This window comes from Megalops cyprinoides, chromosome 8, assembly GCF_013368585.1.
Source record: "Megalops cyprinoides isolate fMegCyp1 chromosome 8, fMegCyp1.pri, whole genome shotgun sequence".
Classification (NCBI taxonomy): Eukaryota; Metazoa; Chordata; class Actinopteri; order Elopiformes; family Megalopidae; genus Megalops; species Megalops cyprinoides.
In genome coordinates, this window is record NC_050590.1 from 33,824,187 (window position 1) to 33,840,320 (window position 16,134).

At 46.4% G+C, this 16,134-nt stretch overlaps 1 protein-coding gene across 1 annotated transcript in view; it reads right to left on the bottom strand.

The window, feature by feature from the left end:
- The window catches only part of kcnq1.1 (potassium voltage-gated channel, KQT-like subfamily, member 1.1), an 86,850-nt gene that overhangs the window by 46,033 nt on the left and 24,683 nt on the right, over positions 1-16,134 (bottom strand). The window contains exons 4-13 of the mRNA XM_036534913.1: positions 15,934-16,012; positions 15,307-15,403; positions 14,721-14,861; positions 13,649-13,759; positions 13,255-13,350; positions 12,812-12,928; positions 12,555-12,687; positions 12,161-12,187; positions 9,724-9,780; positions 9,306-9,435 (exon numbers count right to left, since the gene is read on the bottom strand). Coding sequence (XP_036390806.1) covers positions 9,306-9,435; positions 9,724-9,780; positions 12,161-12,187; positions 12,555-12,687; positions 12,812-12,928; positions 13,255-13,350; positions 13,649-13,759; positions 14,721-14,861; positions 15,307-15,403; positions 15,934-16,012 — 988 coding nt within the window. The remainder of the gene's footprint in view (positions 1-9,305; positions 9,436-9,723; positions 9,781-12,160; positions 12,188-12,554; positions 12,688-12,811; positions 12,929-13,254; positions 13,351-13,648; positions 13,760-14,720; positions 14,862-15,306; positions 15,404-15,933; positions 16,013-16,134) is intronic.

The window sequence follows — 16,134 nt, forward strand, 5'->3', positions numbered from 1 at the left end:
TGAGAGACTTATCACATGGTAAAAATAAACCCCAATGAAATACTGCTCTCAAAATATATAAAACTATGCAACTTCCCAGCAAGTTCTTTGAAACAGTCCCAGCTTTATAAACACTGTGACTCCACCAGCCAACACTGAACGGCTGCACATTGGGACAAAGGGGAGCGGGCAGGGAATAAACAATGTTCTGAGCTCCAAGCGTCCAACAGGCAAGGGCCTTGAAGAAACAGCAGGCCCGGCCAGCAGCCCGAGTGATTCTTTCTTACAATAAGAGTGGCTGTAACAAAGCTGCCACTGCAGCCCTCTCCCAGAAGCACCCCGCCCCCCCAAACCTTGGAGCCGGGGCCGGCTGTCAATCAGGCCATTGTTGACGTGTGCAGGGCTGCAGACAATGGGCCTTTGTCTCAGCACAACAATGCTGCAGCTCTCCAGCTATCCCTGCCCCTGCTCTGGAAGCCTCCCCTGTGTGTTTCTGTGTATAAATTAATCTTTTCAGCCAACAGTTCCCTCTGAGAGGAGCTTTTGTGCGCCCACTGCTGCATTGCTACAGTAGTACACACGTGAGGAATGCCAGAGTGGGCCATGGCCCTCCGTGTTTCCCACCTCCCCACCCCGGTCTCATAACTCGACCAGCGGGTCATGGTGGATGAAAGATCGGTTTTGTTCTAGGACTGGGACCAGGCCAGGGGGATGGAGCTGTGGATGGACTGTCTGTGACACACATTACACATTATCTGCAACATGTATGTATGTCTGTCATACTTGGAGGGGTATGGGGGTTTGGGGATTGTAATGACCTCGTGGAGTTTCAAACAAGAAGGGTCTACGAGCCAAGAAAAGACACAGTGGGTCTTGTCGAAGAGGCATTTGCAGCTGTACATTTCGGCACCATAAACGAATGTGACCCCATGGCTTAACTAAGATGAAAATATTGGGAGGAAGAAAAAGGTCTTTGGCCATGGGGCACTCTGTGTTATCTTATCATCTGTGTCTGAGCGGGGGGAACCCTGATCAGCAGTGATTCTTGCTCTGTGTCAGCATTATCAGAACAGCACGGGGACTGCATTGTGAAACTCCTCTGTGCTGTCCCTGTCTGTCCCTGGAGGGGACCCCATTGAAGAACCTATCCAGGGTCTCACAGGATGGGACTGATTTGGTGTCAGGTAGATGTGGTAACAAGGCGTGCTTTAGATTAATGGGTTATGCAGGAAAGCCCCTTTCCCAGTGTAGAGCTGAGACCAAGCCAGCTCGCTTATATGCCTTTTCCATGGTGAACCTGAAACCATGCTAGCTGAATGATATACCTTTCCACTGTATATCTGGAAATAGGCTGGCTCATTATACCAATTTTCCACTGTAGAGGTGGAACCAGGCTGACTCATTATAGAACTTTCAACTGTACATTTACATTTACATTTATTCATTTAGCAGACGCTTTTATCCAAAGCGACGTAAAAAAGTGCATATAGTAGGCAAAAAGGCACAAGGGAAAGATGTGTACTGGTCATATAATGCAGATAGTGCTAGAGCTGAGCGCAAGGTCGGTGTAGGGAACCAGAACTAATCTGATCTAGACTGTAGATCTGGAACCAGGCTGGCTCATGTTACTCCTTTTCCACTGTGCAACTGGAAACAAGCTAGCTGACTTATATGCCTTTTCCACTATAGAGCTGAGGCCAGGCTGGCTAACTGTACTCCCTTTCCACTATAGAGATGGAACCTGGCCACTTTGCTGCCTTCAGGGTTAGGGTGGTTGGTTGTCAATTGACACTGGTTATTTATACTATGAGCTGTGGGTGGAGTCTGCAAGTTGTGTAATGTTGTTGCATCTTTGGCTTCCATACTAAAAACTGAGCAGATAAACAGAAAAGGTTGGAAGGAAATCGCCATCATTGCCAATCACAGCAAACAACCAATAGTAGTTAGGAGGAATATGGTGTCTGTTCATGTCTTTTTTGGGGGGGGGGGGGGGGGGCTGTCCAACCGATCGACTTTTTGCAGTTGTCTTAATCTGAGTTGACAGATGCATTCAGAGTGATGTTGTGTACTACTGCTCTGGTTTTGGTTAGTACACCAGAAAAGCAATCATGCTAGATAGTACTAAACTGGTTTCAATTCTACAGTGCAAAAAAGGTGTAATGCTGGTCCTAGACCATGGGAAAATATCAGTCTTGCTATACCTTCTCATCTACAACACATATAAACATACCATTCCACTTACAGAGAATCATTTGGATTATGAGTCACTCACCTTTGTGAGAATTAGTCAGATACGCAAGTGTACACACATACACGTGTGCAAACACACACACACACACACACACACACACACACAGCATGGGGATAACAGATGATAATTGTAGTTAACATTCCTTTATCCAGGATAATCCCACATCTCCCATTACAAGTGACACTCCAAGGTTGCAAACATAATACCTTGGGTCTCTGGAGTTAGTTTGTGTATTCTGATACTGCCTTATTTCTCGCAGACATAGTGAAGGATTGTTGTGCAGAAATGCAGATCTGGCAGTGCGGGAGACGAGCATGCCTCAGTCACATCGCCTGAGGTCTGTAACTGCACAGATTTCATTGGCTGATCCTTTCCTTCAGCATGTCCATACTTGATAATCCCTCTGCAGGCTGGTTTACACCAAAAAATATGTTTAAGTATCTGTGTGTGTGTGTGTGTGCGTGTGTGTGTGCATATATGAGATGTGTGTATTTGTGAGTAAAAATATCTGTGTAAGTGTGTGTGCAAATAAGACATATGTCTGTGTGTGTACATACACAATGTGTGCATGTGTATGTTGTGTGAGATGAATGTGTGTATGTGCATGAGTGTGTTTGTGTGTGCGCATGTGTGAGAATGTGCATGTCTGTGTGCATCTGAGTGTGTGTATGTGTCTGTGCAGAAAATGTATGTTTGTGTGTGTGTGTGTGTGTGTGTGTGTGTGTGTCTGTGTGTGAGGTAAATGTGTGTATGATCAGCACACAGAGCATTGCTGGAGAGGCACAGTTTGTGCCCCTCCCCCCAGCCCCCAGGTTGTAAAGCTATTTCAGCTGCAGGCACGAGGAACGCTTTGTGCTTCTTTAGCCTCTTGAGTCAACAGGCCAGGGTCAAAGGTCAGAACAGATATAAAAAGCCAAGGGAGAGAGAGACAGTCATTGAGGGGGACAAGAGGAGTGGGGGTGGGGAACCAATAGACTTTTGGCGGGAAGGCTTCTTTAGAAACACACACACCTATCAAAGACGGTGAGTAATTGTCTGTAGCTGTTGCCCCTAACTCTCACATTACGTGTGTGCGCACGTGCACACACACATATATACACAGACGCAGACACAAACACACACACACTTTTTCTCTCTCGCACACTACAGAGCCTCTTGCTTACACCCTGGTGTGAAATGAACGTAGCTTTGACATGAATCACCAAACGCAATCTGGCAATGAGCACAGAGCAGCCTTGAAAACACATGCAGGACGAGAGGAACCTCACCTCCAATCAAAACACAATGCAAAACACACAAGCACAGAGGCACACTACCTCTGTATCTTTCTCAAACACACACACCACCTCTCACTCATGGACACACACCACTTCCCCCACATATCATATTGTTACTACCTCCCTACACACTACACTGCCTTTTGGTCTACTTCGTTTTTGGAGTGAAAAATGCCATTGGAATCATTTTGGGAAGTGAAATCATTGCAAAACAAATAACCTGTGCGAGAGGGAGATGTGAGGTGTGATTGTGAGCAGAGAAACAAGGAGGAAACGGCGCATCCGTTACTGCCCTGGCACTGCCCTGAACATATGGTCTCTGCATTCCAGGCTCTCTCCAACCGAAACCTGCCCTGCCCGCACCACTACTTCATCCTACAGCAGTGCTACACCTGGGCCCTCTGACTATACCCACATCTCGGTCTACCGCCTCTCTGGAGGCAGGCCACAGGCACAATCAGATGCAGGAAAACGGTCTTCCACTGCCAGCAGGCCACTGTCTTCCATACAAGGGTTTGGGGCAGGGCGAGCTGGAAGCCGGGCACTCCAAGACTGGAGTGGAAAGAGGGGAGGTCTACCCTTACTGGGAGCTCCATTCCCCTGACACATAGCCTGCAGTAAGGAAGGAAATCAGTGGTCTTTTCCTTCACAGATTCAACTCAATGCTTCAACACTGAAAAATGGAAAGAGAGGTGGTGACTTTGAAAGGCAGAATTTTCTCTTCTTTTTCTCCCCACATCTCTTCACATAACTTTGTGGATTTTTCTCTCTCTAAACTGATTGTTGACTTTTCCGGTCATTGTGATGTTGTAGTGTAATGACACACAGACAGAGAGAGAGGTATAGTAAGAGAGAATGGCTTAGTCTTGTGGGTTCTTCGATTGGGGCAAATTTGAATTTGTGAGCAATGGCAAACAGGAGTAGAGCGGATACAAAGGGAGATGTTACAGTGGTGACAAACGGGCATGGCAGAGGCTTGGACTAAGCAGAAGAGAGACCAAGAAGAGATGCCACTTCTGGGATGACACAGATGGCAAGCAACTGAGTTCTGAGTTCGGAGTCCTCTGAAAGCAGGACAGATATAGGGTCCCCTCTCTGTGTCCTTCGCACTCCGGTACCTGTAACAGTCATCACAAACCTCACCATGTTGGGCCAGCCTTCCTTATAACCAGTGGCAACCATTCACATGATAAGTATAAGTACGCACAAACCACAGAGGGTGTATAGCTTTTTTTCCCAACTTGTCCTCAATGTAATGAGCAGGTGAAAAACCCACTGCCTCTGATTACTCAACCTTCTTACATATCTTATCTCAGTTGAGAGTGTGGATGCCACCAGGCATGCTGTCAGACTTAACACAATGCCACCATAAACTCCAGACGTGCCAGGGTAAGAGAGAGGTGCTTTTCTTACCTAAAGAGGCTGCCCCTTCACAACGGTCCCAGAGTTGGTCAGTCTGTGAAGACTGTGAAGAAGGGGGGGGGGGGGGGGGTGAACACAGGTGTCTCCGGAAAGTTCTTACAAACTGATTGAAGAGAGAGAGAGGCAGAGAGCGGTTGCAGCTGCGGTCACTGGTCTTGCTGTCAGGCAGGTGCGGGGGGGGGGGGGGGTTGTTGGGGTGCAGATGGTTTCAGTTACTGGAACTCAATAGATCGGAACGCAGGCGATACAGCGCGAGACCTTCGGCTGATTTATGAGTGCAGAGCGAAGCAGCAACAGCCCCCGTTCAGACCGATAAAGCAGGTCCAAATGTGATCCGCACACACTGCCAAACTCTGCCCGCTCTATGAGATTGCAAACAGCTGATCCACTCTAGTGCATTCACTTTTTCCAGCACTACGTCCAAAAAAAACTTGCTTGCCCACATTCCTTATGCACGCTATGACAATGTGCCTGCACCCACTACTGATTGTAAATGTGTTTGTTTGTTTGCGTGTGTGTCTGTGTGTGTGCGCAGATGAATGCATGAGTGTGTGAATGTGTGTGTTTTCCTGGTGTGTGTAGGAATTAGTATGTGTGTGCAAGTGTTGCACAAGTACCACGTGTTTATCTTTCTTTGTGTGAGTGTGTATGCATTTGTCTACATATGTATGTACACTGAGTAAGTGCTGCTACATCTCTGCTCACATCTTCAGTCACACATCTCTCCCATGAATTTCCCCAAAAGTGGCTGGCTGATGGGGGGACAGCCACGCAAAACAGAGTCCATTACTCTCCAGTTCACCTGTCCCTCACAAACTGATTCAGGGTCTGTGATCAACACATGCTAGCTGTGGAGACTCACATAGTCCCTCCTGCTGGAAGCTCGTTTCAGAAATATCTGGGTAGGGGTGGGGTGGGGTATTTTTTTTCCCCTTCCCAAACTGTGACGGATGAAAGGCTTCCTCTAGCTGCTGGCAGGTGCCCCTTGGTACTCCTGGCAATCTCAGAGCACTTTTCTCCAGCGCCACCTGCCCCCCTTACACCCCTTTTACACCCACTTCCCTAACAGGGCAGGGAAAGGAAAACACCCAGTGCTGCTGACCCAGTAAAAGACAGTGGGACCGACCGGCTCGGCTCTGAGCCACTTTAATCCGGGTCCAAGCCAGAGGGGGGTGGGGGGAGAGTGTGGTGGCACTCCCTTGCAATGCCCAGGGAGAGGGCGGGGTTCCTCAGGTCTGCATACCAGAAGGGCACAAAAAGACAAAGTTGTAATCCGCTGTCAGCACTGCTCCAGACACAGTGAGAGGACTCAGTGAAGGCACCCAGCGCTAACAGTTGGGGGGGGGGGGGGGGTCTGAGAAAGCGAGAGAATGCTGGGGAGTCCACTCCAGTTTACTGCAGCAGTGACACTATTACTGCTGGTCACATAAGCACTACAGTATTTCTTTCACAATACTCCCCCCCCCCCATACTCTGTGACCACTGACATACCACTCAGAGATAAAGTAGCGACAGCAAGGTGCTGGGGTGCAGGAGACAGAAACAATACCCCCTACCCTTGCCTTGCCTCGCCTCATGGTCTCTCCTCTCTATTCCTACAGAAGACTGGTTGATTGATTATGAAGGCAAAAAACTCAAATTAAATGCTCATCTCTGACTAGCCCTCCCACTAACCCCGCCCCTTGTCACTGCTGAGCATCTGGCTCCTGAGCCAACCACGAATTCCACAGGAACACTTTTAAACAAACACATTAAAGCTCTACTGGCAAGTGCACCGCGTGCAAGCTTGGCAGGCTTGCTTTCCCCCTTGCGTTCTGGCACATTAGCATTGCAGTTTGTATTTGCCACCATGGAAACACAAATGGAGCCCCACCTGTGTTTTCCAGAGCATCACCATGGGCCACAAATGCCACCTGAAAAGTCTGACCATCAAGAGCAATGGCTGCTTAATGCCTGCTATCGACGTAACTCACATGAGGTGCATTTTCCAGATGGGAGCACAAATCTGAGGTCTGTGCATAGCAGTGGGTCTGGTGCACCAGTTTCCAGTTATATTTACCATATTTACCAGTCTTTTGTTATTTTTGCTGAAAATTACCATTCTCAAAGCTATAACTCTGCTACTAGTGTAGAACCACTAACCCTAACCCTAACCTTAACACCAACTGCCATAAATCATTTAATTCATAAGCATTTTTCAAAACTTTCCATTTTTGTGAATCACATGCTGGTATAGCAATTGATATGTCACAGTAAACCACATTGTCCTGTGTGTTTTTTGCATGACTTTCCTCTCGTCAGGACAACAAAACTGAACTGGAATCTGGGATTGTAATAGATTAAAATTGGTGTAATCAGTCCTAATTGTATGCCCGTTTCATACCCAATATATACATACTCCACTGGAAGGCTGCAACATGTCATTTCCACTGTGGTCTATGGCTGCCATCACAGAGAAGGCATTTGTGTTGAACTGACACTTTTACTGCTCATGGTTTGCGGGTGACAGAGATGATGGGTATAAACTCAATTGTTAGGAGAGCCACCCACACAACATTCCTGTAAGGCTGACAGCTTCATTTAAAAAAAGGGGAAAAACTTTACGGAATTTTAGCGGTGCACCTTGGGCCATGAGCTCCAGTGGAAACAGAGAAAGAAGCATAGTCATGCACCAACTTAGCGCATCTTTATCATGGGCTTGCAGACCACATGGAGGAAAGTGCCCCCGGGATCCAGACGAGGCCTGACATATGAAGTAAAGCTGGAATCTAGGTCGCAAAGAGAGGAAGCCCTGCAGGGGGTCCGCAGTAGACAGTCGACAGACAGGCTCCATCCCAACTGCCCTGTTCATCTGACAGAACTTTCGGGCCCCAGGTCTGCCCTTGTCCTGGCAGCAGCCATAGATTCTCCTCATGAACACAGCTTTCTGTGTACCATCTGACTGCCATGCAGACATGAGAGGCATCTCCACACACAACTCCCCCCACAGATATAAACTTAAAGGCTGGACCTCTGATTTTAGTGCTCCCACAAGCTGGGCACCCATCTGGGCTATTAGAAATTAGAAAGCTATTAGAAATAGCCTGACTAACTGACACAGACGCAAGTGTAGACAGAACACTGCTTTCAGAGGACCCTATATCTATATCTTATACCTCTTCCTTTCAGCTGCATTCTGTGTTACTGGCAGTGGGGTGTTTGTGATGTGATGGTGCCAAATAGAGAAAGCAAGATTTTTTTTCCATTGAATTTGATGATAAGAGGGGCATCCTACAGGAGAGAGGGTATGAGAGCCAGGTCTAGGGCAGGAGAAATCATTGCCTCAGTCCTCAGTTCCGCTGAAGTGACCCTCCAACGCAGATTCATGCCCTCCTTGTTTACTGTTACAGAGAAGAAAAAGAACAATCCCTGGCCATGCATACATATAATACCAGAACAAAAAGAACATTTGTAACTTTATGACCTCAGAGGCTTGTTAAATCTGGGGTTAATGGGAGCAATCACAAGTTTGTACACTCAATGTTTGTTAAGAACAGGGGAGAGACTGTTTCATAGGGGTGCAGAAACAAAAGAGGAGGGGTCTGGTTGGTGCAGGACAGAATATCCCGATGCTAACAGCGCAATAAAAAAGGAGAAAGTGAACTGGCCTCAGCTTTGTGTGTCCCTTCACAGCAAAAGAACAGACACAACACTATTGCCCCCTAGTGGTGTGCATTATTCCAAATCTGCTCCTAGACACAGATATGGGCATGGGCAGGGTCAGAGGTTTTAAGAGTGATGTGAGAAGCATAGATGAGTTCCTTATCTGCTTGTTTTAATAACCCATTTGCCACTGGAAGCAAAGACCAGGTTCTACATGCTGAACTTGTAATAGTGTGCAGTGGGCTTGGTAATGGGGCCACAGCATCTGATTTGTACTCTTTGCCATAAGCCTTGGCTCTGGGCCCCTTACACCAGCAACTCTCATGAGCACTCTGTGATGATGTACAGTCCCATTCACACAGAGCTGGCATTCACGTGCGGCATGAATTAACACACATAAAGAGGAGATTTCTCTAGTGTGCACAGGTGTGGGCTTTGACAAAGGGAGAGAGAGGTACTGCTCTTGATCTTGTGTAATTTCAGTGTGATGGGGTTGAGGCTAGTGGAAGCACTTTTGAGGGTGCCGCTCTGTGGACACAACAGTTCATTAAAAACAGCAATAGGTCCCCTTGAGGAACTCGATGTGTGTGTGTGAGGAAGAGTGAGTGTTTGTGGGTGGGGGAGGTGGGCCATTGGTAATGGGTGTGACATGCATCAAGGTTCATCCCTGATATCTCTCTGCATTCTGAGTGACAGCAGTGCATCATGGGAGCATTAAGGGAAGGCAGACTCACTGTGACACATGTGTGACAGGTGTGAGGGGGCTGTCCTTCTCTGTCTCCAGGTCCAGGTCATCTGCAAAGCTGCTGTTCCGCTGCAGCAGGTGAGGAGACTGCACATCCAGGAACCCTGTGCTCTTTTTCACTGCACAGACACACACACATGCCCAGTTTAGATAAACACATGCACACACACACATACACACACACACACCCACCCCATACACAATCACACCATTTGGATACACAAACACAAATGCACACATCCATATTGACACATATAATAATACACATGCACAGATCAGTGATGTGAGTAACAAGCATACTGATAATCGTTACAGTGGAAAGCATGGGATTGTGGGATAGTTTCCCCCATTCTCTGACAGTTACAATGAGCTGGAAAGTAGAATAAGACCCCTCCCTGATTGCAAACCTGGGACTGGAGAGCTGGTGTGAAGGGAAGACACGGAGGGCCAAGACTGCTGTCGACCTGGAGAGAGAAATATGTAAGGAGAGAGAGCCAAATAACCATGACAAATAGTCAAACCATAGTATGGTTAACAAAAGCAGTTAAGATCTGCTGGTTCTCTGTTGAGGCCTCAGTTTGTATATAATGAATAGCGGGATCAGAGGGGACTCTTTAAGGGAGATATACGTGCTATGCAGCTCTTGGTTATAGAGTAGTATCACAGACATAGACCCTTCCTTTATAAATGCATCCACTGTCAGACCCCAAACCCCCTTGTCAGATCACAGTGAAGTGTTCAGACAGACAACACAGCAGTCCAATAGCACAACCCAGTATGCTGTACAACCTTAATCAACCCAGATTTATGCATGAAATGCTCAAACAGTTCAAGCACACAGTAAAAAGAACATATTAACACACAATTAAACAAAAGTGAAGAATCATTTCTGGGAAACTTGGGAAGTTTCAATTCAACAAAAACTGTTGAAGTAGCCATCCAAAATGGAAGCATTTGGAAAATATATTCTATGTCCTTTATTAAAAAACACCTAAACAAAACAAACAAAAACCTCAAAACAAAACAAAAGATATTAAATTTGCGATTAAATAAAAACGCTTAAATCCTGTATTATGGAGAATCAGAATTAAATGACAGACAGTATTAATTGAACCAGACAGTCCAATTAATGCAGAGGAGCTGCATGACAAATTCAAAGCCCTCACATCAGTGCAAGTGAACCTGATACCATCAGAGAAGAGATGTTAAAGCACAGCAGGCTTGAGTTGATGACCAACTTAAACTCTTCAATCTAGAGCCAAAAGCCAGATATTACCCTGAGATCTGGAACTGAGGGCTAATAAAACCAAATTCATCCCAAATTCATGGCACTGAAATTCCTGCTTTGTGCAGATGACCTGGTCCTGCCATCAGCCACACCACAGCAGCTTCAGCAGAGCCTGGTTAGAGCAGAACCTTGCAGTATTGCCAAGACCTGGGCCCTGACAGTAAACATAAATCAAGCCAGAGTAATGAAAAAAGCCAGATGTCAGATAAATGAATATAATTTGACCCTGGGTAAAGCTATACTATATGGACAAAAGTATTCAGACGCCTGACCATTACATTGTAATGACATTGTATTCAAATACATATACTTTAATATGGAGTTGGTCCCCCTTTTGCAGCTATAACAGCTTCCACTCTTCTTGGAAGGCTTTTCACAAGATTTTGGAGTGTTTCTGTGGGAATTTGTGCCCATTCATTCTGTAGAGCATTTATGAGGTCAGGCACTGATGTTGGATGGCCATGTTGGATGGCCTGGCTCGCAATCTCCGTTCCAGTTCATCTCAAAGGTGCTCGATGGGGTTGGAGTCAGGGCCAGTCAAGTTCTTCCACACCGAACTCATCAAACCATGTCTTTATAGTCCTTGCTTTGTGCACTGAGGCACATTCATGCTGGAATAGAAAAGGGCCTTCCCCAAACTGTTGCCACAAAGTTGGAAGCATAGCTTTGCCCTTCAGTGGAGATAAGGGGCCTAGCCCAAACCCTGAAAAACAGGTGTGGCTAAATACTTTTGTCCATATTGTGTACTTCTAGGTAAATGTACCTGGGTCTGATTTCTGCAAAAATACAAAGAAAAAATGGCAAACAATGCATGCAGTCCCAAATTCGGTATTTATTGGCTATTTGATTATTAAAAAAAGAGCTTCTGGACATACTGGAAACACAGCAATCCCAACCCACTCCATTATAAAGCCCTACTTTTTACAAGAGCTGAATCCAGAAAAGAGTCCACTCAGCCAGCTGGTCCTAAAGCTCACTGAGCAGGCCAACACCATCAGTCAGCTTCAGGACAGCACTGCAATAACAATTCACATTACCGTAAACCAATTAAAAAAATGCCTCAAACACACTTATCTGGAAAATTGGGAAATACCCAAAAATACGAAACAAATTGGAATACTATTGGACCCTAAAAAAGAGAAACACATGCACGGCACAACATCTCAACTGACAACTCACAAGAGACAATACAAAGACAGAGGCTTCACACCCCATGCAAATGAGTCAGACACTTAGACAGTCTGAGTCAGAGTGAGTGCTGGATTCAACACTAAAATGAACGAGTCATCAGTGGAGGATTTGATGCTAATGGAGAATGAGTGTCAGCATTCAACACTAACAGCAGTGACCCAGAGTGAATGGCAGAGTTGAAACTAACAGGCATGAGTCAGAATGAATGAGAGGGAGTGGTGCGGTGTATACTAATGGGAGTGAGACAGAGTGAGTCAGATTAAATGGTGGAGTGTATACAAAAGGGAATGAGTAAGAGTGAGACAGAACAAGTGGCAGAGAACAAGTCACAGCGAGTGGTGGAGTGCACACTAATGGGAGCTCACCAAACGGTCTCAGAGTGTGGGTGTCCACTGAACCATAGTCGCAATGGAACGGAGTGAGACAGAGAGGAGCACAGAGTCAGGAGAGAGGAAACACACCAGCTGGGCCCAGACCAGCAGAGAGACGTTTAAGTGATGACAATACACTCTGCTGCCAATGTGCCCTGCAGGTTGTACTGCGATCTCAGCTGAAACCTAGCGCTCCAGCAAACATTTTTGTAATGTTGCAGCAATTTCATTACACCATTACACTGTTGGAAATGGCATGGGCAGTGCTGACAGCACCCTGGAAACAGTATGTAGATAGATGCATATGGAGAGAAATGCTCCCTCAGTTTCCAGTGCTGTGGACTGCAAACACACCAGCTTCAACCCTATAGGCCTATGCCAGTCCTACCACAGGTGGCACTGTAGGTGTCTGCACTGAACTCCTTGCCATCCTCAAACACAGAGTCGTAGGTGATGCTGGGGATGGTAGGGGATTTGGGCACCGTGTCTTTCTCACTCTTCAGCTTCCTCCTCATTCTCACCTGCAGACAGTGGCACACAGCAGGCACATGATCATCACAGTTTGGTAAGACTGCGCTGTGGACCAGCAAGTTATTATCCCTGAAGGCTGTAGTGCATGCCCATGGAGCAGTGTCCACTATTTACCGTCTTCTTGGGGTGGGGGCTGGATACAGAGGAGCTGGGAACCACAGGCCTCTTTCTCACAAACAGCTTGTAGGTGGCTGAGTCGGGGTTCTCCACTGCAATGCACCGCCAGGATGTCTGAGTGTGGAGGGCAAAGAAAGGGAGAGTGAGATAGAGGGGGAGTCAGAGAGAGAGCGAGAGAGAGAGAGCAATAGGGACAATAATTATAATTATTAATCCTAGTTTATATTATTACTTTTTGTTTTTTGTACTGTAAATATATTAAGTTCTGGCAACAATGTCTTCAGTCAACATTCATGTCAACAAAGAATATTTGGACTTGAACCTTAGAGGAAGAGAAAGGGAACAGAAATATAAAGGAGGGGGGTGAGGATAGAGAGAGGGATAAAAGTGTGAGCTGGGCTTCCTGCTCGTGTGCCTGCATGCAGAAGATAGAGTCTGACCTGTATTAGACAGGCAGCTGCAGGAATCTGCCTATTGAAATGCTTCTGTCTCTGTTTCTGCTGGACCTTCAGAGCAAAGCCAGAGCCAAGAATTCCCTGTGGAGACACACGCATGCACATGTACACAAAGGTGCACATACAGGCGTGCGCACACACACACACACACACACACACACACACACACACACACACACACACACACACATGTTCATACACAGCAACACAAACCCTGCAGAACACCTTCAAACTCTGTAGAGGAGGACACCAAGATTAGATTGATAGATTGTCCAAGATGAACTGTAATTGGGACATATTCAGGCAGAGGGAGACGCATAGTGTCCTTCTGCCACAGGTGGCTAGACCAATCAGACGTCAGAATAACTCTGGGACTTACAGAGGGCAGGGCGAAGAAGGAGATGGCGAAAACAGAAAAGCAGGAAGCAATCGTCTTGCCAATCCAGGTCTGTGGCACCTTGTCCCCGTAGCCTATGGTAGTGACTGTCACCTGGGTACACAGGCAAATGCACAAACTCACATTCTGTTATATACTTTATAATGTCATGCAATGGTTGGATAACCTGACTCATAAGCAGAGGGTTGCAGGTTCCAGGCCTTAGTGGGGCAAAGGCATTTGAACCCTAGATTGTTTTAAGGAATTACTTCAGCACAGTCGCTCCAGCTGTATACATGAATAATGTGTAAATGTGCTACATGGAGAGAGTAGTAGAGAAATGAATCAGACTGCCTTTAGGAGATGCCATGGATAGAATAGGGCTCATTTTGAACTGGATCATCATGTTTTTTACTCTGTGGCTGTGATCCATAAAAATAGGCTCCCATGATGATGGTCATTACATTGCCTGTGCCTTTGGGCCTTCACTTGCAATAATGAGCAATGTTAGCATAAACTGGCTACCCTGGCCACTGGTGCTTCTGTGGGTTGGCAAGTGAAAAAACAAGGAAGCTGGGAACTAACACCAAACATGTCGCAGAGGACCCCCCTCAAACCCGACCACACACACAGCTATCTGCTGATGCAGCAGGGGATTGTAGGAAACTCGTGAGCTCCACTGCCAAGCTTGGTGAAGGCCTGCTTTTTTTGGGGGGGGGGGGGGGGGTAGATGAGTTCTTGTTTATTTGTGTTTACACTTTGAGGCCCTCAAATAAGTATGAGGGAAGAGGAAAGACCACACCCCCAACTCATTATGTGGCCATGTGATAGGGGGAAATGGGATCCCAGCCCCTGCGATGGCCTTGCATAGATAGAGCTGCCCTGTTGTGATGGGAACAAACAATGCCTGGATTTGAGCCAAACCAGGAGAAGATACAAATAGATTGGGATGTAATCTTTGGCCAGTGACAGAGGCCAAATTGTGATATGAGTGCATCTCTGGAGAGGAGGGGATTGTAGAGACTCCCCCTACTACCTGGTCTCCAGGGACCAGATTTCACTAAGCAGCCCTTACCACACCCCACCAGAGGGCATCAGCATAACTGCCAAACTCGGTTTCGCCACTGGAGTCCACAGCGTCCTTCTCAGCCAGGTATACAAAGTAGGAGGAGAAGATGAGGCAGAGGAAACCAATGTAGAGGGTGGTGATCAGCTCCTGGGAAACACACAGACAGGAAGAGAAACATCCCCTCAGGAGCCTTTTCCCACTCTTTCCCCTGTCTAGTGGTTCTACCTGCTTAACACTGTGTTGGAATTATTAGGAACTATGTTTATCTCTGCAGTAAAAGTTGGAGGAAGAGGGGGAGTTATTAACATCTGCATATATCCATGGGTAGAGGTTGGAGGTATGTCCATGTGTTTGTGTGCTGTGTGAATATGTGTGTGTGTTTGTGATAGAATGTGAGTGTATAAGTGAATGAATCTGAGTGTATAAGTGAATGTGTCTGTGTATTTACGTCTGTGTGTGTGTGTGTGTGTGTGTGTGTGCATGAGTACTTTCTGTTTGCAGTTTTTCGCTTGTATTGTACCTCACTTGTAAGTCGCTTTGGTAAAAGTGTCTGCCAAATGAATAAATGTAAATGTAAATGTATCTTCCTCACTTGTCGATGGATGAAGACCACAGAGCCCAGAAGGCGCCATGTCCCTCCCTGTCGATCTACATGCAGCATCCGCAGGATCTGGAGGAAGCGAATCCCTCTGGAAGAGACAAGCCACTCTGAGATTTATCCTATTACAAAAAACCTTTCCCCTGTTCCTCACTGCAGAGCATAAGAATCCAACCCTTTGGCCTGATCAAACAGCATTAGACTCCATCTCATTTACCTTATTAACAAACTTTTTATTGCATCCAAATGACATTTACTTCTCTAGTAAACACATTCTGAGAATCTACTGGTTTCTGATTGCATTGCTGATACCTTTAACAGACCACACAGTTTCTAACCTGCTGAACTGACTGTAAAAACACATTCATCTGGAAAAGGTCATTTTGTCAACATTTGGCTTTCCATGTTCTTACACTGTACTTCTGTTAATACTTACATTATATTTGACTTAATGCGTCTGACTATCTGGTTATAGTGATTGGACCATGGATCAGAAAGTTCAGGCCAAACCGTATATTGCTAATGAGGTTGGCCAAACTGAAACATTGCAGCCCTCTCCAGACTGAAAAACAGGTACCCAATACTAACCATCTGTTGGACTTCCCCCCGTCCAGTACTCACCTGACTGCAGAGGTGGCAAACACCTGGCCTTGGGAGCCCACGGACAGAACGATGATGGAGGCCACAACAACGATCAGGTCTGTATGGAGTAACGGGAGATGGGGACTGTCAGTGCATCATGTACCTCACTGTTCTGAAAACCAACAGTCTGTTCCACAGGTCTGTGCCATACATGCTTTAAACCATGGGCCTGCTCAGACA